Source organism: Primulina huaijiensis, chromosome 12, assembly GCF_012295235.1.
Source record: "Primulina huaijiensis isolate GDHJ02 chromosome 12, ASM1229523v2, whole genome shotgun sequence".
Taxonomy (NCBI): domain Eukaryota; kingdom Viridiplantae; phylum Streptophyta; class Magnoliopsida; order Lamiales; family Gesneriaceae; genus Primulina; species Primulina huaijiensis.
The window spans coordinates 260,798-282,481 of NC_133317.1; the positions used below are offsets into that span (position 1 = coordinate 260,798).

General features: G+C 34.4%; 3 protein-coding genes across 6 annotated transcripts; 1 reads left to right on the top strand and 2 right to left on the bottom strand.

Moving 5' to 3' along the window:
* Nucleotides 1-1,786: 1,786 nt before the first annotated feature.
* LOC140990384 (probable pectin methylesterase CGR2) lies at nucleotides 1,787-5,673 on the bottom strand. 3 transcript variants are annotated; one of them, XM_073460063.1, is made up of 7 exons: nucleotides 5,353-5,672; nucleotides 5,184-5,223; nucleotides 4,744-4,779; nucleotides 4,104-4,292; nucleotides 3,918-4,007; nucleotides 2,879-2,934; nucleotides 1,788-2,333 (listed from the first exon to the last, which is right to left on the bottom strand). In XM_073460063.1, the coding sequence occupies exons 1-7, from the start codon at nucleotides 5,485-5,487 to the stop codon at nucleotides 2,181-2,183; spliced, it is 699 nt and encodes a 232-aa protein (XP_073316164.1). In that variant the 5' UTR covers nucleotides 5,488-5,672; the 3' UTR covers nucleotides 1,788-2,180. The 3 variants fall into 3 exon arrangements, with proteins under 3 accessions (XP_073316163.1, XP_073316164.1, XP_073316162.1); XM_073460061.1 differs by having other exon boundaries at nucleotides 1,792-2,333; nucleotides 3,918-4,292; nucleotides 5,353-5,668; XM_073460062.1 differs by lacking the exon at nucleotides 4,744-4,779 and having other exon boundaries at nucleotides 1,787-2,333; nucleotides 3,918-4,292; nucleotides 5,353-5,673.
* A 708-nt stretch (nucleotides 5,674-6,381) lies between these two features.
* LOC140990722 (squalene epoxidase 1-like) lies at nucleotides 6,382-10,353 on the bottom strand. Its single transcript, XM_073460556.1, has 8 exons — nucleotides 9,980-10,353; nucleotides 9,238-9,349; nucleotides 8,977-9,151; nucleotides 7,933-8,101; nucleotides 7,509-7,727; nucleotides 7,139-7,414; nucleotides 6,676-6,954; nucleotides 6,382-6,589 (listed from the first exon to the last, which is right to left on the bottom strand). The coding sequence occupies exons 1-8, from the start codon at nucleotides 10,217-10,219 to the stop codon at nucleotides 6,485-6,487; spliced, it is 1,575 nt and encodes a 524-aa protein (XP_073316657.1). The 5' UTR covers nucleotides 10,220-10,353; the 3' UTR covers nucleotides 6,382-6,484.
* A 3,391-nt stretch (nucleotides 10,354-13,744) lies between these two features.
* On the top strand, nucleotides 13,745-17,905 carry LOC140990004 (amino acid transporter AVT6A-like). Of its 2 annotated transcripts, XM_073459597.1 has the most exons (7): nucleotides 13,745-14,164; nucleotides 14,372-14,443; nucleotides 14,710-14,862; nucleotides 15,518-15,721; nucleotides 16,626-17,091; nucleotides 17,230-17,349; nucleotides 17,435-17,905. In XM_073459597.1, the coding sequence occupies exons 1-7, from the start codon at nucleotides 13,780-13,782 to the stop codon at nucleotides 17,463-17,465; spliced, it is 1,431 nt and encodes a 476-aa protein (XP_073315698.1). In that variant the 5' UTR covers nucleotides 13,745-13,779; the 3' UTR covers nucleotides 17,466-17,905. The 2 variants fall into 2 exon arrangements, with proteins under 2 accessions (XP_073315698.1, XP_073315699.1); XM_073459598.1 differs by lacking the exon at nucleotides 14,372-14,443 and having other exon boundaries at nucleotides 13,747-14,164.
* Nucleotides 17,906-21,684: the final 3,779 nt, after the last annotated feature.

The following is a 21,684-nucleotide window of genomic DNA, read 5'->3' on the forward strand; positions in this document are numbered from 1 at the left end:
AAACAATTAATATGTATAATAAAAATTTCGACGTGCCTAATAAAGTACCGAAAGTCATGAGGCTTAAACAAGAATTCTGTACAAGGCAAATAAAATAAAAGCCTAGCTATTATAATGACAAGCACATTAATATATCAATTGAAGAAATTGCAGAAAATCCCAAAGAAATTGGTGTGTGGGGTTTGAATTTATATATAGATTCATGGCTGATACGGATGGAGATATATAGGATATGATTGGGGAGAAAATGGCCCGAAAGTTGAATCTACGTGAGAAACCTGATGAAAGCCCGCCGTAATTAATTTGGCCTTTGGTTGGTTGATCCATTAATTAATTTTTCATTTTTCAGTGATTCAATTAAGTCGACTTCGATATATTCTTGTATTCAACTTAAACCAATAAAAAAATCACACAAAAACACATATATATAGCTAGGACCCTCATTGGTTTTCTCCAGTCGTTTTATTACATATCAAAATCACTAAAAACGAAGGATCGATCGACATATTCATATAGCTAGTTATGATCATGTATGGCACACCTCAGCAACATTCAATCACTCAAATTCAAACGTTACAAATAGAGTCAACAAGTGATCATGAGCTATATATATGTGTGTGTGTGTGTGTGTGTGCATGTGTAAAGTATAATTACCATAACTCATCACTGAATATAATTAATTTTTTACTTACCCTACGCTGTCAGCACCATTCTGATCTAATTTCTCAAAACTATTACATTTCTCATAGAAGTACTATATCTCCACAATAATATGATATTGTTCACTTTGAGTCTAAGTTCTCATGAATTTGCTTTTGGTCTTTATCTAAAAAGTCTCGTATCAATGAAGATATTTTTCAACTTATATTAACCCGTGACCTTTCTTTTGATCTTCTAATATGAGACTTTGATTACATTCCCAACAATCATCCTCTCAAACGAAGTTTCACCCTTCTTCACAAGGTCTGCCCCCCCTCCTCAAGTATATTCGTCCTCAATCGATTTCAATCCTCTTCATTGCGTTATATTGCACGCCTTGCATGAAATACCGGGAGCATTTGCACTCCCAACAATCATCTCAAACGAAGTTCCACCCTTTTTCACATGGTTTAAGCCCCTCCTATAGTCTATCCATCCTCAATCGATGTCACTCATCTTCAATGCGTCGTATCTCACACCTTAAATAAAATATCGGGAGCACCATCTACCTCGAGAGCTTATCGCGTATTTACTTGGAGCCCTCACCTGTTTCATGTAAGTATCTGAGGATATTATCCATATGAATCGATCAAGACCAATGCTCTTATATCATTTGTTGTGTCATGGAAATCACATATCTCCACAATGATACATGACTCGATCTCGACCATAACTCTGATACCACTTGTTGTATCATAGAAGTCACATATTTCCACAATAGTATGATACCCAAAAAACCTAATATCAATGGAGATATCTTCCAACTTATATTAAAACATTATCTTTCTCTTGATTTTCTAATATAAGGCTATGATTGCATTCTCAACTATATATATAATATTAAATTGTTCGCATTGCTTGCACGAAAACATATTTTAGAAAATTATGCACATATATCTATATGTCATGTAACATGGTGTGCATGTTAGGCATAACTTTTTTTTTTTTAAATCTTGAAAACTCGCAGATGTTATCTTTGGTGTGTTCTGAATAAATCTAAAAGATCAACGCACCTGCAAATTAGAGCAACATATCTTTGTTCCATGCCTTTGTTTCAGCGTATTTTAGGTCCAATTTGTACCGTAAATAAACCAAAGAATACTGCGAAAATGGGAATTTTACAAACATACATGCTACACAAGCACGAGCCGCAGCCACAATGTAGAGTAGAAAACAGAATTGCTACATCAAGAAACTCGAAAATTTATAATAGGCAGCATTTCGAGTCATCTGATGTACTTGTCAACTGCCAAATCTAATTAATCTATTCAGCACAAACCCACAGTATTATTGTGCAATGATCCCATAGATTTTTTGAATAAAAGAATATGAACATTTATTTAAATCAACAAAAACTTTTTCAGATGTTTCTTCTTCAGCAGTTTTAAGAAGCCCCAAAGAATCATTTACCTGATGCTAGTAGAAGCCATTTACTTCGTGGATTGACGTGTGAAAAGTTATGGATATATATTTCTCGGCTATCAACTGTAAGAATTGAGATGGAAAATTTGGCAGTTTGAAGTATAAGATCTCTTCACAGCAGCTTGCTCAAACTTCTTGATCACAGCTTCATTTTCCTCTAAGCTCATTTGAACAAAATATCTGATCCACCAAATCGAGCTCCGCAACTTGGCCTATCAGAAAAGTAATTCCAAATAGGCACGACTGGTTTTTTTTTTTCCAAAATAATATATGATTACTGAGGGAGGGAAAAGGATTGCATTTGGTCCTCAAATTTTTGTGACTAAAATGCTTAGGCACTTTCGTAACTCATTGGTTTCAAAGGCCACTGAAAAAAATGCTTGTAAAAAAGTTTGAAATTACGAGGGAATATAAGTTTTCAAAATCTCCACTTCAATTCTGGACCAGATTAAACAATTAGAGAAGAATGCTTTCTTCTGCAGTTTCCTGCTCTAACTCCAAAATCCAAGCAGAGCACAGTGAAAGCTACTGGAACGACATTTAAAAGCTATGCTATGTTATCTTCGACAGCAATGAAATACGGCAGCTACTCAAAAGACATACATATTAAAACTGAAAGGTAAGTATCGTTGTTTCCTCATCATAATCTTGATGCATAACAATATTAACACCCAAAGACACTTTTCCAGCATCCTATTAGTCAAGGAACAACAGTAAAAAAAAAGAAGGTAAATATGACATAAAATGCATGACTTACCAACCGTCCATATTTGGCCTTATCAACAACTTTGGCCTTTTGATGATGGGGATACCCTAGAAATTTATATAAGATAAGCAATTTTTTAAATCTCAATGGAAAAGAAACCGTAAAACTATTTAGCCATAGAAAAACAGTATCTAGCATCAAAGCAGAAATTATGTAGATAATTTGAGAACAAGACCTAGGATAAATTAGAAAGTTTGGAGGAACATCAACCCTCATTCGGGAACACTTGTGACCTGACAGTACAGATTTTTGCTGGAAATGCCATTTTTCAATGTTTGGATAGATAAAAGATAAAATATGAATCAAGTTGAGGATTATGAAGAAGAAGCAAAAGAGTTCCTAGACACAAAATAGCATCTCAGCACCATGAACAATAGATGTTGCTTTGGCACAAGAAAGGTATCTTGAGGAATCCTTCTCCTGTTTCAATTTAATTGCGCACCTTGGTGGGAATTCTTAGCAACGTGTGATGCCAACTCCACATTTTATTATCTGCTATTTCCAGTAATATTTCTTTGTTTTTCTGCCTAGTATTCATAATGACAGGATCCAAATTTAGGAATAGAAGTCCATGAATATATGCATGGGGTTATTATTGTTGCTCTTCTTTGTTCATCTTTTAGTGGAACCTGCCTCTCTCAACATTCAAGGGTTGAGTTTTGTGGACATAATAATATCATAAAGTAGGAAGTTCTTTTTCCCTTTAGTTTATGTCCTTTCGACAAGGGATACTTTGCGGTAAACAATACAATTGTAATTCATGTTGTGGCTAATAAAAATGCATGGCCACATCTAATCCCAGTTTTAACCATACAAAACACTCCATTCTTACTCTCACCGTTTCATTCACTGTGAGCAAAAGAAATCCTTGAGAAGCAGGCTATAATCCAACACAAAGGAGAAGATTGAAGGACTTTCTCTTACAGACAAAGTGTCACATGTGGTTATTCAGGGCAAGAAGCTTAACCCAGTCATGCGCTAATTTAGAAACGCACAAAGTCTTGTAAACAAGTGGCATAATTTATTGTACCTGTGAAAATGACAACACCATCCGCTGATACCCTTGCTAATTCAGGAAGAGTCCTGTTGAGATATTTTGGAGACAAATAATCCAGTGCATCTGAGACAATTACATGAGAAAATGATTTTGCCCTGTAGGGCAGAGGAAATTTGATATCAGCTACTCGAACAATGCCTCTGTGCACCAAACTCTTACATTTACGATCAGCATCTTCTATATCGTATGGTTCCACACCCCAAGCTTCTGTATCCTTCTCTTTTAACAATCTGGAAACTACAGAACAGGTGTCCGGACCGACATGCAAAACCCTGTGCATGCTACCGCCGTATGCCATTTTTAGAAGTGGAATTGCACGTTGAACTTCCACAGTACATGAAAAGTCACCTGATAAGGAACATAGTCAAATAACCTTCAAGTTGATGCCAACACACCCACAACACTTTGGTGATGTAAGAACGGACTGAGACAAAAATAACAAATGATCGGTAGATATATTATTGTATCTCACAGAAATATCAGTTATGATAAATAATATCTTTATTCAACAGTCAGTATGGCGATTGATGATGATGGTCCTGAAATGAGTTGGGAGAAAATTCAATTAATTGTCAAATATTGAACGTCTTACCAAATTTTGATACCAATTTAAAAGAGTGTGTGGTTTCAGTGGAAGGTAAAGATATTGAGTATCTCATATTGGACTTTGTATCGAGCAATGTGTTTGAATTTGTAGACAATTATTAACATTTAGATTGTAAGCTGCAAAAGGGAGTTTGCAGGACACTGATACAGGAAAACCAAAGGATTTATATGGCTAGCAAACCAGTGTCCTTACCTTCCACTCGACTGAAAAATTTATTAGCTCCAGTACCTATCAGGCAAACCACCCATCAGTCAAAACGTGACCATTCAGCAAAAAAATTAAGCATAAAATCCTATCATGAACAGAAAATTTCTAGATTCGATGTGATCCAAGTATAGTAACAAGAATAGCATCTAAACTTAATGTTATGACTGAGAAATCACTTTCATTAACCTTCAACCGTTTCACAGCACAAACTACACATAATTATCTATGCTATTACAAGAATCAGCTAACCTAAAATTCAACCTCACTTGTTTGCAGACTAACTTAATCTATTACATGGCCATCCATAATTCAATCCATAATCAAAGAACATCAGCGGCAAAATTATAAATCATTTACTCTAGTCAAGATATTGCTTAGTTAAAAAATCGACCGTATGTATAATAAATACAGAAGGAATTTACAACCTCTGCCACGATAGAAATAACCTATCAGAAGGAATCCTCCCTGAAAATTCGGAAATTAGAATCTCTAATCAGAATTCAAACACGTCGCATCCATCAAATACACCAAGATCACAACAGAACATGACACATCACGAATCTAGTAGATCACCGAAAGAAAGATTACAGATACCACGATAATGAAAGCAGTGGGCAGGTAAGGATGCGAACGAGATCTTGAACGAAGGGAAGATGCAAATGGAGCTGCTCCACTTTCTGATGTACGTCTAGATGGATTTATTGGCCTCCTCGCCATCGCCATCGCCATTTTTGTTTAGTTCAGCTTTGATTTATTACACTCTGGAATGGAATCTACGGGAGAGTGCAATTGGTGAGGGTCGTGTTTTTTAGATCGAAATTGGCGCGTGGGTTCGTGACATTTGCATTCATGCCCCCCAAATGAAATAGCAAACCACCAAAAACTACTGCTACTGCTGCCACCACCAAATCTAACAAGAACCGAGAACGAACGAAACCCACACACACCGTGAGTTCGACGGACATACATCTATATTCGTAAAATACAAATAAAAATATTATATTTTTTTATGAATTTTATATTTCTCACATAATTGTATAATATAAATTATTTTATATCATAAATAAATAAGAAAATATATATATATACAAAAATGGGGAAGAAACAAGCGCGATAAAAGCCCAGAAAGAGCTGGAAAAAGATCCTTTTCAATTAATTTTAAAAAAAGAAAAAAAAAAGTTTGCGTGATTTATAATGTCAGAATACTTTATCAGTTTGCTTAATTCCATGGACATGATACTGAAGGTATTCGATTGGAACTGATAAAAAAAAAAAAAAAAAAAAAAAATNGTTTTTCTTAGTCTAGTATCATTCTACTTTGATGCACCGCTTCATGGATGATAAGTTATTGATTTATTAAATATTAGTGTCATGCACTATTATTTAAAATTTGTTTAAACTTGGGCCACTTAGAGGAATAGTTGCCGGCCCTGGCCCTTGTTCGATATTTTAAAACCGGAATCTATTTCCTATTATAAGAGACCGGCCATTACAAAGGGACAACATATGTACTTCCAAACTCAAGAAATGCAGCAACCAATCCAACAACATAACCGAAGATAGGAGCCAACATAACCGAAAACAATAACCTAAGAGCAAAAAACATGAGACAATAGACTCATATTTCGACAATCAGCACAAATCTCACTAATCTTAAACCACTCCAATGCCGGAACTGAGTGGACTCACAGATGGCTCCGAGTTCTCTCTGCTTCTCATCCAAAACTTACATAACACGAGGAGCTCGGTAGTAAGCAGGTACAGTCGCGGGAAAGAACATTTGCCTAACTCCTTCCGCCTTAATAATGGGATAGATTATTCCCGAAGCACTCTGTTCCCACATATGCAAATCATACAGATGGAGATTTTGGAGACAGTTAAGAGAAGAATATGATAATGATGTAAGTATGTACTTACCGAGATCAATCTGGCACCGATCCACATTCGTTTGGGGGAAGGGAAAGGGAGTAACAATCGGCCAACTCCATAAACAGCCACTGCAAAGAAGTGGCATACCAAGCTCAGTGGCCTGGGGTTCAAACCAGAAAGTAAAGAAACTGGCCCGTCTGAAAAAACACCCCCAAGGCTCAAATAGTCGAAGCACGCCTGTCGCATCTCATTCCGTGCTTGATCTGGTGAAGCACTAAAGACCTTGTAAAGTGCACCTGCCAATGTGTTGATCGTGGAGGCAACTGGCTGCAGGTTGCATACAGGTGAGATAATAAAGTCATAGTCCAAAAAGTCCTTTAGATGTCAACCAAATACGTTTAAAAAATTTCTAAGTAAATGGAGATTGGCCAAAGTATGACCAAAAGAAAATACATCACACCGTAAGATAACCAAATGATATAGACTAAAAAACTAAAGTGATTTGACTCACCTTTCGTAATGTGTAGAATGATTCCAGATATTTGCGAAGAGCAGGTGCATCATTAAGGTCATGCAGTGGCCTCAGTAGATTGCGTAGTACAACAATATCAGATAAAGCCACAGTCATTCCTCCACCTGTCAAAGGGTGCCGCATGTTAAATGCATCCCCCATAAGCAACGCTCCAGGAGTGGGATGAGGAGCAGCCGGCATGCTCCTGTTTGGCATTGTCCTAATGTTTCCTTTCTCGATTGCAGAGATGAAAGCATTGTGTATTTCAGGAGGGACCTACAAAAAATAATAAGAAAATAAATAGATGTTTGCATTATACAAGTGAAATAATACGTATGTGCGTATGTGTGTGTGTTTGCAGTATGTTTACCTGAGGAGCTACAATGGTCTTCAAATATTTTGTCATTTCGCCGTTTGATATGGAGGGCACTTTTTGACCGGGAACATCTACGAGGCATCGGATCTCTGTACTGCTGATGGGGTAGAACAAGATAGGAGACGGATCGGCCAAGATAACATGCCCGTGATTTGCATATGGAAGTTGGCAATTCTCCAAGACCAGACCAACAAAACAGGACGGCACGTCAACCTGTCGAGCAGAATGATACATGATATCACAAGTAAATGATAAAAGAAAACAGAAACAGAAACCGAAAAACACCGAACAAGTTAAATTTTATATAATTGTTGACGCAGATACAATGAGTTATAACTGAACTTGTAAAAATGGAATAGAAATTATTGGACTACAGTTGAGAATCATCAGAACAGCAAAAGCTTGCAGTAAAGTTTACCTTTGGGCTACAAAGAGAACGACGCAAGTTAGAAAAGCACCCGTCGCATACAATGGTCAGAGGTGCATAAGCTTTTAACTCTTCACCAGATTTTGGTTTGTACTCCACCCCTTTAATAGTTCCATTTTCTTCTAGTAGAGACACTACAGTTCCTTGCTCCAATCGAACACTGTCAAACAAAAAAGACAAAAATTGCCTCTATCAGCTGATACATTTATTTGAAAAAGAATAAACTTGTGACATTCAATCATCATCAACGATAACATGCTTTAAAAGCACTCCAGAGTAAGCCTTGATACATCCCTCACTCCCTCGTATATGACAAAGATTCTATAATACGACTCATGTAGGACAAGAATCCAATAAAAGACCGAACTAAATTAATCTACCTCTAAATTATCTAACCTTTGGAAATCAATGATAATCCTTCCAACATATCTTAGTTGCAAATAATAAGAATTGAGCAACAGCAAAAGGAAAAATAATCCAGTTGTACCATAAAACTATTAGGCTATGTTTGGTACGAGAGATTATGTTGGTTTATGGTTTTTTAACCCACTTAATCTCATGTTTGGTAGGATTTTTATTTAATCAAGTCAATCTATCATATAAATGATTAAGTTATATTAACTGAGATAAAATAATCACTCCTCACCCCCTAGGATTATTTATCCAACTCTTAATTCATCTTATTTTTCCAATTTTACATTTCTTCTTAATTATCACATTCTTAACAATCATACCAAACATAATATTATTTTATCATTATATATTATATTTCCAATCATTTTTTTTATCATTTATCTCTTAATCATTTTATAATTTTATCCTCCAACCAAACGTAACCTTAATGATAAATAATCACAAATACGATAGTAAAAACTAAAACTTCTTGAATAAAGTCAGTTTTTCCTGTCTCATTACCCATCACTCCCCGACATTGGTGGGGGCAGAGGAGATTATCAAAAGCACACATGGCATAGGCCTTATTAAAAATAATATGGCAGAAAAGATATCAGAAAAAACAGGGAGAAGACACCATACTTGGGAAGAGATGCAGCTTTTTCACGCATCCGTTGTATGAAGCGTCCGTTGTGGAAGCTCCTTCCTGATACATCAGAGTGAAATTTTTCCAAAGGATAAGAAAGCCGTGTGGCTTTTCCATCCTTGAGCAGAGCATAACCAAAAACTCTCTGAGCATCAATGTTCTCCACACAGTCTATAAAGAACACAACACATTTTCAACAGTTACAGAAATACGTACACACACGTATAATTTGTTAGCACGAGAAATGCAAAATTTACCTTCCAATCCCAACTCAATCAATTTAAGGTATCCACCAGGTTGCAACAGTTCTCCGACGATCCGGTCCGGCTCAGTTAAATCTCTTTCAATCACACGCACCTGACGCCCTTCCTACAACCAAATTATAAGGTTATTATTCAGAGACTTTTACAGTTAATCTTTCTGTTGGAGTAGGTTAAAAGAATAAAAAATTTCCAAACAAACGAGGGAGAAGAAAAAAATCGACACCACCTTGATTCAAAGAAAAAATGAAAAAGGTGAATGCAAAACATCGCATCGATCAAAATATCAGTAATTTGTTTTCTTTCAGATATCTTTTATGACATTATTATTAATAGTATTTACTATAAAAACAGCACCGAATTAAAATTTTCTTCTGAACCTGTAAAAAATTTGATTTTGCAAACAATAATTAATAATTGTAAAAGAGACACCCCGAAATGAACAGGTTAAATAGAAAATCAAGGTTTATAAATATACAGAATAAGAATCGGAGTTCATTTCAAAGAACCAGTTTTTACACGCATAACATGCATTGATTCATGTGCGTGCATATTCAAACTTCAAAATTAGTAACACATTCAGCACATCGGTTTTTTTTAAAAAAAAAAAAAAAGCAAAACTTTTATCATTAGAAAAAACCAACCAATGCTTAAAAAAGTTAGAGAACCCATTCCAAGTCCTTAAATCCATAAAAAAGATCAAAACCTCGACCGAATCGAAAAGGGAATACCGATGTACCTTCCCGAGAGTGTGGGCGAGGGCAGCGCCGGCGACGCCAGCACCAACGATGATGACGTCATCTCCGATATTCATCGATCCGCAATCTCCATTATCTGTGACGGTGGCGGTAGTGGAGGAAGCTCCAGGCTCCTCCTCGGACGACGAGCCTGCTTTCTTTTTGCCCAACAACCCATAATAAAAGAGCAGGACGCTCAAAAAGGCAGCCAAAACAGATGGCCAGAGGATGAGATCCGCCATTATTTTCGGCAATGCAGGTTGAAGAGAAGGGCAAAAGCAATAAAGGGTCCCCGGAGAAGGAGAGAGAATATAACACCGGTGCTTCGAGCGAGGGTGCTTTTAATGCTTAAATGCTTCGCTGGATTGGTTTGGCGTTTATGTATATATATATAGTGGCAAAACAAAAACAAGAGAACATGCAACGGCCTCAGAAAATTATGGGGCCAAAATGTTAAATTATAATTATGGCCTCCATTGCAACTTTTGCGGTATCTTCCATCGAAATATTTGCTTGCATTGTTTTTTTCTTAATGATAAATTATATTGCTAAAGTGTATTTGTTGTTTGATATGTGTCATACATTTAGGCTATGTTTGGTAGTCAGATATTAATCATTCTCTTATCTCATGTTTGGTTCATTTTTAATTTAACATGAAGGCCCTTGATTATGATTGAAAGCCCTCATTATTTATGTTATTTGTGCGATTAAATATCCATCCTCAAAGGTGTGATAATGTATAATTTTTGAATAGTGATAATGATAAGATTGTATATTGATCATAATACCCTTGAATTTTTTTCTTCAATATAATATGAAAATTAAAATTAGTGAAAATTTAATAATTAATATAATATTTAAATTTTTATTATATTTTTTTATAAATTAATTTCATATATTTTTATTATTTTCAATTATTTTAAAGAAAATAAATCGTAATGCAAATCTATCTTAAATTAAATTTTTATAAATTTNAAATTTATTTTTAATAAATATATTTAAATTATTTTTAATAAATATAAATTATAATTATAAATATTTAATTATCTATCCAATTATTTTAAGAATATATATTTAGCTAACACTTGGGGCATTTTGGTCATTGTAATAAAATTTACAAAATTAATCAATCATTTTAAAATCATACCAAACACCATGTTATTTATCCCAACATACTATTAATTCATATCTCTCATTTTTTAATCACTCTAATTACTAATCATTTACTTATCCCATCACACGTACCAAACGGAGCCTACAGAAAGGTAAATAATGAGGAGAAGGAGAAATTGATACATGAAAAGAATATTGCAATCAAATCATTTATCTAAATTTCATTTGTATATAACACATTCTTTATATGATTGACGAAAAATTTAGTGTTGCCTAGTTAAAATCTTATCGATAACCCTAATAGGAAAAATATGAACGAAGAATAAAAAATATATAACAATAAATACTCTTCCTGACTTTAACCACTACAAAATCCTTTAATTGGTGCATCCTTGTTTTATGCACTAATTTATGTAAATGTCAATGTTGGCAGTGCTTTTATGATTAAATCAATTACATTATCGCTAGAACAAATTTGTTGTACATTAATATCACATTTATCTTGGAGTTCAGGTGTGTAGAAAAATTTGACGAAATGTATTTTGTTATATCCCATTTAATAAATCATTCTTTCAGTTGTGCAATGCAAGCGACATTATCTTCAAATATAGTCGTTGGACTATCTTTGGTGGTTAGCAGTCCACATGAGTCTTTAATGTTTTGCATCATGGATCTCAATTATATACATTCTCGACTTGATTCATGCATTGCAATGATATCAGAATTATTTGACAAAGTCGCTATTAAACCTTGTTTCGTCGATTTTCATTATATAACAATGTCTCATCGTGTAAATATATAATCCGTTAGAGATATTATTTTGTGTGGATCTGAAAGATAGCATGCACCTGCATATCTTATCAAAGATAAATTTGATTTTGACGAATAAAACAATCTTATGTTTGTCGTACTACATAGGTATCTAAATATATGTTTTACCGCATTCAAATGTATTCAGATTGGATAGGAGTTATATCTTGCTATAATGTGAAATTAAAATGTTATATCTGATCGAGTGCAATTTGCAATACATGATAGACAAAAACTTGTGTGAGACAGTCTCACGGGTCGTATTTTGTGAGATGGATCTCTTATTTAAGTCATCCATTAAAAAATATTACTTTTTATGCTAAGAGTATTACTTTTTATTGTGAATGTCGATAGGATTGACATGTCTCACAGATAAAGATTCGTGAGACCGTCTCACAAGATACCTACTCTACATGATAATGCATCAATTGTACAAAGATATTGTACTTCGAGACCAATGATCTTTTCTCCGTCTTCTTGGACAAAAATGATCTTTCTTAGTGTCAAGTGATCGAACAACCATCGGCGATCTCTGTGGGTATGCTTTGTCCATGTAAAAGACTTTTAGTATTTTTTTTTCAATGTATGAGAATTGATGAAAAAATATTCATTCCGGTAAATATTTAATTTGCAATATAAGACAAAATTTTGTTTTCCCGTTTTTCATCTCAAATTCATATTTTAAATAATTAGCAGTTTTGATAAGCTCTTCTGAATCCCTTATAAGATTTAAATCATCGACATATATTGTTACATTAGCAAAACCATCATCCACTCTTTTTGTAAAAACGCATGGACAAATAACATCATTCATATAACCTTCTTGGTCTTGGAGTAAATATTCACTAAGGCGATTGTATCACATGTGCCTGAATTGTTCCATTAATCAATATAATGGCTTTTGCAACTTTATTGAGAATATGGTCCTGGAGTTGCGTCATTTGCTTATGGTGATTTAAATATTTTTGGGATTTTCATGTATATGTCATTATCAATAGAACCATATAAATATGTAGTGACCACATCCATAAGTTACATGTCCAACTTTTACGATACAATCAAGCTAATCAACAATCAGAAAGTAGTGGTGTCCATCACATATGAGTATGTTTTCTCACAGTCGATTACATGTCTTTGAGAGAAATCTAGAGATATGAGTCGGAATTTGTATCTTATAATTTATCCATCGTCATTTATTTTTCGCACAAACACCTATTTATATCCTACAGAGATTACATTTTTAAGTGTTTGAATTAGGGGTATTCATCGGTCGGTTCGGTTCAATTTTTGATTTTTTATTTCGGTTTTCGGTTTTACAAATATATAATCTGATACATGAACCATTTTTTTCGGTTCGGTTTTCTACCGAAATGATTCGGTTATTTCGGTCGGTTATTTCAGTTTTGATACAATTATTTAAATTAATAAGATTAATATATTGTAAAATAAAATATGTTATCTTTTTACGTGATTTCATCGGAAAACATTTATATATAAATTCTAAATGAAATACATAAACAACAATCAACTAAATATTATTCAAAATAATTCTTCATTCACAGATATCATCTCAAAAAATATATAATAAAAATAAAATTATTAATTTAATGAAATTTTGATTTTTTCGATCGGTTCGATTTTGACATATATAATTCGAAATCCAACCAAATAAATTTTGATTCTAACATTTATATTCGAATTATAAAATTCGATTTTCAGTTCGACTCGTATAATTCAGGTGGACTTCCATTTTGGCCGGTCATTTTTTTGCTAAAATTCTCTAATATAATGTGGTTCGCTACCACATTGTGCGTTAAATTCCTTTCCGCTAATTAATGTTTTCACCTGCAAGAATCCAAGGTAATTTTCTTTGCTCGCGATGCCCTTCGCGGATCGGAAGCACCGCCGGACCCAGAGGTCCGCCCCGCTCCTGCCGAAGGACCATGGAGGCGGCGAATTCGACGGTGCTTCGTTCTCCGGCGCGGTCTTTAACCTCTCCACCACTATCGTCGGTGCCGGAATCATGGCCCTCCCGGAGACGCTCAAACAACTCGGCGCGATCCCGGGTTTGATGGCCATCATATTGGCTGGAATGCTGACGTATAAATCCATAGAAATGATCATTCGGTTCAGCAGAGCCGCCAAGACCGGTTCGTATTCCGGTCTAGCTGGTGACGCGTTCTCTGGCGCCGGTCGCAATCTTCTTCAGTTCTGTATCGTCCTTAATAACCTTGGCATGCTGGTGGTTTATATGATTATTATAGGTACGCGTCAACTTTCTTATACTTTGTTATTTATTTTCAGTTAATTTCTTTTCAAATATTTTTGTTTCATTGATTCTATGGATCGATTTTGAGTTCATTGGATTTTCTTATTGCTTTGATTTAGTAATTAATATTTTTATTGGGAATTTGATGGATACTATCCTACACTTCATGGGCTTGATGAATAAGTTTTTGGTTTATGAAAAGAAATTACTTCATTCATCTGGTTCTTCTGGCACGGGGAGATTGCAAAGCTAGACCACATGTTACCCGGCTCTGGTACTAGATCTAATTTGAATAGTTAACTAGAAAAACAGTAAATATTATGAATGCAGTGTTTTAGGAATGGGGATATTTAGTTGTCTGTTCAGGCTTCAGTCCAAAGCTACAGTTATTTAGTTACCATTAGCTACAAAGGCTAGCCTCATGACCCGTAACGCACATAATTCAATTTTGAAGAATTTTCTTTTTTTTTTTCATCAAGAGGCCGAGCTCATAATGTGTAAATCTACAAATCACGATCTCGTATTCATTTCATTTGCCAGGCGATGTGTTATCTGAGACATGGTCACAAGGAGTGCACCATACGGGTGTAATGGAAGAATGGTTTGGTCTTCACTGGTGGACCACACGCTGTTCCATATTGCTCCTCACAACCATCTTTGTTTTTGCGCCTTTGATTTCTTTCAAGCGTATCGGTGAGCTACTTATACGCATACACATTTTTCTTAATATTGTGACTGCAGTGTTGAAAATTAGTCCACTCTTGGTGGATAGGTGACTGGGTTCTCATGGACGAAAAGTCTTGATTATGGATGGGAACTTTATTCCTGCATTTTCCTTTTTCCTATCATTGAATAACATTAAAATTCCTATTATACAAATTTTATACATGTCTTAACATCGTCCTCGTTATCATACGAAAGTTAATACAATATCGAAGAAACTGATCTACATTTTTGGCTGTGCTTTCAAAATTTTGGACGCCTCAAGCATCCAGAGATCCATCCTCTTTCGAGATAGGTGCAGAGAGTCGGAAGTGGAAGAATTTATTTTCTTAATATTGTGCCATTCAATATTCATTTAGATGGAAATATTTTGAAAGATATAATTGCAATTTGCTTGGTTGATGCAGTATTACATTTTTGAAAGGATGAAGTTTTCCTAAATTGAACCAATAGCTTGGCTGAGACATAAGATGATCCTTTGGCTAGACATAATGAACATTTTCTTGCATACTTTCTAAGATAACTTGTAAAGGTTACCTAATTTTTTTATGTCTCTCTCTTGAAAGTAAGAGCGTAGCATCATTCTAACTTTCCAAGTACATTGTTTTAATGGTTGTGGTATCAGATTCTTTAAGATACACTTCAGCATTGTCGGTAGCATTGGCTGTTGTGTTTGTGGTGATTATAGCAGGAGTAGCTGTTATCAAATTGATAGTCGGAAGCATTGGAATGCCTCAACTACTGCCTGACCTTGTTGATCAAGCAGCTTTCTGGAAACTTTTCACCACAGTTCCTGTACTTGTCACTGCGTATATTTGTCACCATAATAGTAAGTTTATCTGAAACTACTTGACATTGTTTCTTTTATCTGGTTGATACTGCTTAAAGGTGAAATAGTTCATTTTGATGCTATATGCTGAGTGATCATATGTCATTTGAACACCAAACCTCTTTAGGAATTAATCCTTCAAGGCCCAACAAGGAATTATCAATCCAGCGGCATAGGCCCATGATAAAGGCCCACTCAGTTTTAGAGTTTATCACAGGAGAAATGAGCCGCACGACGTGTGAGGTCAGAGGGGCGGAGAGTTAGTTATGCACGTGGGAATGAGGGAATAAGAGGGAGGGAGTAGTGGGGAGTGAGGCATACCAGAATTTGGTTGAGAGTTTGCTAGCTTTGCAAGAGCAAGGAGGATCTTCCTTCTTTAGTGAGAGAGTAGAGTATTTTCATTGTATTTCCTTTTCTTATTTCAGAAACTGTCTATACCTTTTCAGTCTATATTCCAGAATTATTGTTGTGTTAATTGTTCTGGTCGCATCAACCTCATCTGATGACATACGGTATTTTCCAAGTTAATTAAGGAACTGTTGGACGGCCTTGCTCCAAAATTTTCCTCTTTAACAGATACATTCTACTCTCAACTTAAGGGTTTGTACGTGGTTAAAAATAAATTTACGTGGTTGACTTACATTCAGAGTTGAAGGTGATTATTTTACTGGGGAAGAGGTTTTCCATTTTCATTTGCATTTATTATGTTCTCTGGGTTCCACTGAAACATAGTCTCTTTTCTTTTCTTTCTATTTTTTCCAAAATTTCTTTCTTGAAGACTTCTTTCTAGTGTCAGTATTGTCTTTTGCCACTGTTTTGGTGTGTCTTATTCATTATTTAAATCCCCAATTCTACATTTTTTAGGTTTTGATTTTTTGGTTCTGATTCTTGTTCAACTCAATAGTTCATCCAATAGAGAATGAGCTAAAAGACCCCTCGCAGATGAAGTCAATAGTTCAGACCTCAATCACTCTGTGCACTTCAGCATATGTAGCAACCAGTTTCTTTGGATTTCTCCTCTTCGGGAATCAAACAATGGATGATGTTCTTGCGAATTTTGATGGAGATCTCGGTATCCCGTTTAGCTCGTTGCTTAATGACATTGTGAGAGTAAGCTATGCCATCCACTTGATGCTTGTATTTCCGATCATCTTCTTCTCTCTTCGTCTCAACATCGATGGTATCCTATTCCCACATGCCATTCCCATTGCATATGATAACCGGAGATTCTTTTCAGTGACACTATGTCTCGTGGCCTTTATCTTCATGGGAGCAAATTCCATCCCTAGTATATGGGATGCTTTCCAGTTTACTGGTGCGACAGCTACTGTTTCCGTTGGTTTTATTTTCCCTGCTGCCATTGCCCTCAGGTGAGTAGAAGTTGCAACCACCGCTTAAATTAATGGGATTTAGTCAAAAAGCCTAACTTATATAAAAATTAAAGTCCAGCGCAATAGGTCATTTCAACATATAGTACATTGATCTTCCCGGTTCAATGTATGATGCAGGGATACTCATGGAATCGCAACAAAAAACGACAGAGTAGTTTCTTGGATCATGATACTTTTGGCTGTGTCTTCCAGCACTGTGGCCATCTGCAGTGATATTTACAGTGCTGTTAAGGATAGGTAAGGAGCTGAAGCATATCTTGCACCATTGTGTTCAAAGAATTATGGGGCACACTTGTCATTGATCTCAAACTATGACTGGCAGCTGGGTAAAAACACCTGAACTATACTTGTAAAACTCAAATAGAACATAAATCCAGCCAAGTGATCTCTCTGTTCCTGGTAAACGTTCACACCTCTCGATTTTCTGATTCGTTGCAAGTGTGGTTACTTTAAACTTAAAAGAGTGGTGCATCCAGATTTAAAAGAAAAAGGATGTTTATCTGTTGTTGTGTTGACTCCATTTTGGAAATTTCACGAACTCTTGGTATTTCCCAGTCTTGAGAACAGTGGTTTTAGGTAAATATTTGATAGTGAATCCTTATATAGATGACATTACAGAATAGTGTAGGCTTCGAGATGTAATTTTGTGCAATTTGTCTATGATTATTTTCACCTGTTAATAGATAACGAATGGTGCTTTGAATTGTCTTGGTACAAATATTTTTTTATTGCATGTTGAATATGATTTTGATTCATATATCACAAATTCAGCATTGGGTTCTGCTTATGGCTCCTTTTTTACCATCTTCGGTTCCTTAAATTCTTATTTATATTGTGGTGTGTTTGAGATAGTGCTCGAGTATACTTAGATTTCGATCTTTAAAGGTAATAGCAAGTTTTGTTGGTACAAAATTAAATTGGTCACGGTTGATTTTGTGAAATGGAGCCGACATTTTTTGTCTTCATTCATTGAATCAGTGGACAACAAAAAGTGCATTTGACCATATTTTTAAACATCCACTAGGCCTCATGTTTTTTTTCTTGTGAACTTCATAATGAATACCACACAAAGTTGGGGTTTTTTTTAAAAATATTATAAAATAATAAAACTATTGTAAAAATGTGGCAATTTCTAAAAGTTTGTAAAACTAGTACAATCCGGGACTTACTGTCCCGGATTCAATTTTTTTATTATTATTTTTTTTAACTTTAAAAAAAAAAAAAAAAGGGATATTGGCGACTGTTTTACCAAACACCGTCGCTATTAGCGACGGTTTAAAATACCGTCGCTATTGGCGACAATTTAAAACATAACCGTCGCTAATAGCGACGGTTTAAATAAAAACCGTCGCTATGTACGACGGTTTTACCAAAAACCGTCGCTACAGCACGACGGTTTCAAATAATCCGTGACAGTCTGCCACGGATTCTGAGTCCGTGACAGAAAACCACGGATTCAATATCCATTAACCCGTAACCTTCTTTCTGCCTATTTAAATGCGGTGATGATCTTATTTTATCACCAAAACCGAGCAACTTAGGAGCAAAATTATTTCTTTCGATCACCGAGCATCAAACATTCTTTCCAGCACCGTCTTTACTAACTATACTTTGTTTAATTACAATAATTATATTTACTTGATGTAATATTATATCTACAACAATTACAATAATTACATTTACGTGATATAATATTACAATAATTACAATAATTATATTTACGTGATATAATAATAAAAACTATACTTAATTTAATCCTAGTAGTTTTAAGTAAAAATAATAATAACTATATTTAGTTTAATTACAATAATTATAATATTAATTGTTTTATTGGAATTATAATATGTATATAAATTACGGACTTTATATTTACGTGAAATTTTATGTATAGTATAATTATATATTAAGAAGTAAATTTTTTGTGTAATTTTTTTATAATACTTGTCATTTATTTCAGATATTAGCATCGTCCATTGATATTATTACAAGTTCCGTATAATTACGTCTGAGAAGGTAATTTAATTAATTTTTTTAATATTTTGTTTGTATTATTTATATTATATTAATGTAATTATAATTTTGTTCACTAACATTATATGATTAAGTATAATTTAATTAAATAGTATATTTTTAATATTAATCGCGATATTAAAAAATAATTTGAATATTAAAAAAATAATAAATATGATTTTTTGATTTTTGAAAATATTTCAAGGTTAGTATTTTTAATATAAATAATTTAATTTAATATAAGAATGAGTTATAAAGAATCCGTGATTCTCCTCCCTTTATAAATTGTGTCGATCGTGTGATTATCGGAATTCCTAATTTGATTTGATAGTTTTCTGTCGAATATCAGAATTTTAGAGAATTGTGCCGAGTCTCAGTAATTCAGAATTTGATTTGAGAGAATTGTGCTGAGTATCAGAATTTGGGAGAATTGCGTCGAGTCTAAATCGAATCTCTGTTTAAACTCCGGTAGATGATTTAATTACAAATTCCGTACAACGACATTTGAAAAGGTAATTTCAATAATTTTTTATATTTTAATTGTATTCTGAAAAATGCAGAAGACTTACGCTATTAATATTCTGAAAAATGCAGAAGACTTACGCTAATAATTAAATAGAAAAGTCTGAAGATCAGTGCTGGAAAGAATGTTCGATGCTCGGTGATCGAAAGAAATAATTTTGCTCCTAAGTTGCTCGGCTTCGGTGATAAAATGAAGAGCATCACCGCATTTAAATAGGCAGAAAGAAGGTCACGTGTTAATGGGTCATTGATATTGAATCCGTGGATTTTTGCAACGGACTCAGAATCCGTGGTAGACTCTTATGGAAGTTGAATCCGTGCCTTAGCAACGGCAGTTGGTAAAACCGTCGCACATAGCGACGGTACTTGGTAAAACCGTCGCAAATAGCGACGGTAATAAAACCGTCGCTAATAGCGACGGTATTTTGTAAAACAGTTGCCAATGGCGACGGGTTTTGTTAGACCGTCGCTAATAGCGACGGGTTTTGTTAAACCGTCGCCGATACCCCTTTTATTTTATTTTTTAAAAAAGTTAAAAAATAATAATAATAAAAAATTTGAATCCAGGACAGTAAGTCCCGAATTGTATTAGTTTTACAAAGTTTTAGAAGTTGCCATATTTTTACAATATTTTTATTAATTTATAATATTTTTGAAAAAAACCCCACAAAGTTGACAGTCCAACTAAAATACCTTAAATAATGGTTGTATATTTGTATAAAATATTATAATCTAAGACTGCCTAATCTAGAACAAGAAAAGCATTCCAAGATTTCCACACACATGCATAAATTTGCGTTCTCTCCTTGTTTTTTTCACGCTTCAATTTTTCTTCGATTGAAAATCTCCCTTCTACCATAGCCTCTCCTTGTTGGTTTTAGTTAGCAACTGGTTGTGCCTTGAATTTTGGAAAATTAGAAACAATTTGGTAGCTCACAGTGTCTGTGAATTTACCAAATAAGGCATAGAGGTAGAGCACCAAATCCGTCGGTGCTACCTTAAATTACGCAAAACTCACTTAACTTCCTCATCAAATTCAATCATATTTGATGATGCAAATTCGTTTTCTTAAAGTTTTGAATTAGATCAAGTGTCTTTTGGTATAAATAAATGGTAATCCAGCATCTACTTTTTACTACGGTCTTTCTCATTATCTAACCATGTTGTCATTGAACCAATCGGCCGACACAAATGATTTTGTGTGAAAAAAATAACGCAAACAAGCTTTTTCACTCGAAAATAACTTGTTGCGATGGAGGCTTTATTTGTCAACAATCAATCATAATCTTCTTATTTGACCACTGCAATTCGTGAATGTATCAACCACTTTAATCCAAATCGCCGTAATATATTACATACATGATTAGCCTTGTTCCAAGCTCTCTCATTTGAGATTCGGAAGATAGTTTTTTTTTCCAGTGAAAATCAGATCCGAGGTGTCGGACGACTTCTAGCTCCTCCGAAAAGCCCCTCTCTTCGGCATGTATGACGTTTTGGGAATAGTGTAGCTCACTCTATTACCATTTTTGCTTGTTCTTCCCCCTCTTCTTTTGTTTGAAAGATTGGAAATTTTTCTTTTTTGCTGATTAATCTTATAATCAAGGATCTTATTCTTTTTCAATAAATTACAAGAATTTTTATCCTAAAAAATAAGAATATGATGTAATTACTCGATGCTAATCACCCCGTCAAATTGAAAAACTAATTTTTCATAAACTTAATTTTCAAGTTTCTTTTTTGTCGATTAAACTCCAAAGTCGCATGAATTTGACAAATTCCAAAACTTTTTTGCGACAATGAATCTATAAATTGATGCATTAACTCTTACCAAATCCATAGCTTAAAAGGCGCCTTCCTTGATTGACCATCATTTACCTCTTAAACTTTCATTCTATTTACTAATTTTAATTAAATTTAATAATATAGTTTATTTGTATTGGAATCCAAAGCAACAGTAGATGGTAAAAAGGAGTACTAAAAAATTATTGCAGGCATATTAAATTATAATTTGCAAATATAAATAAATAATGACGATGATCT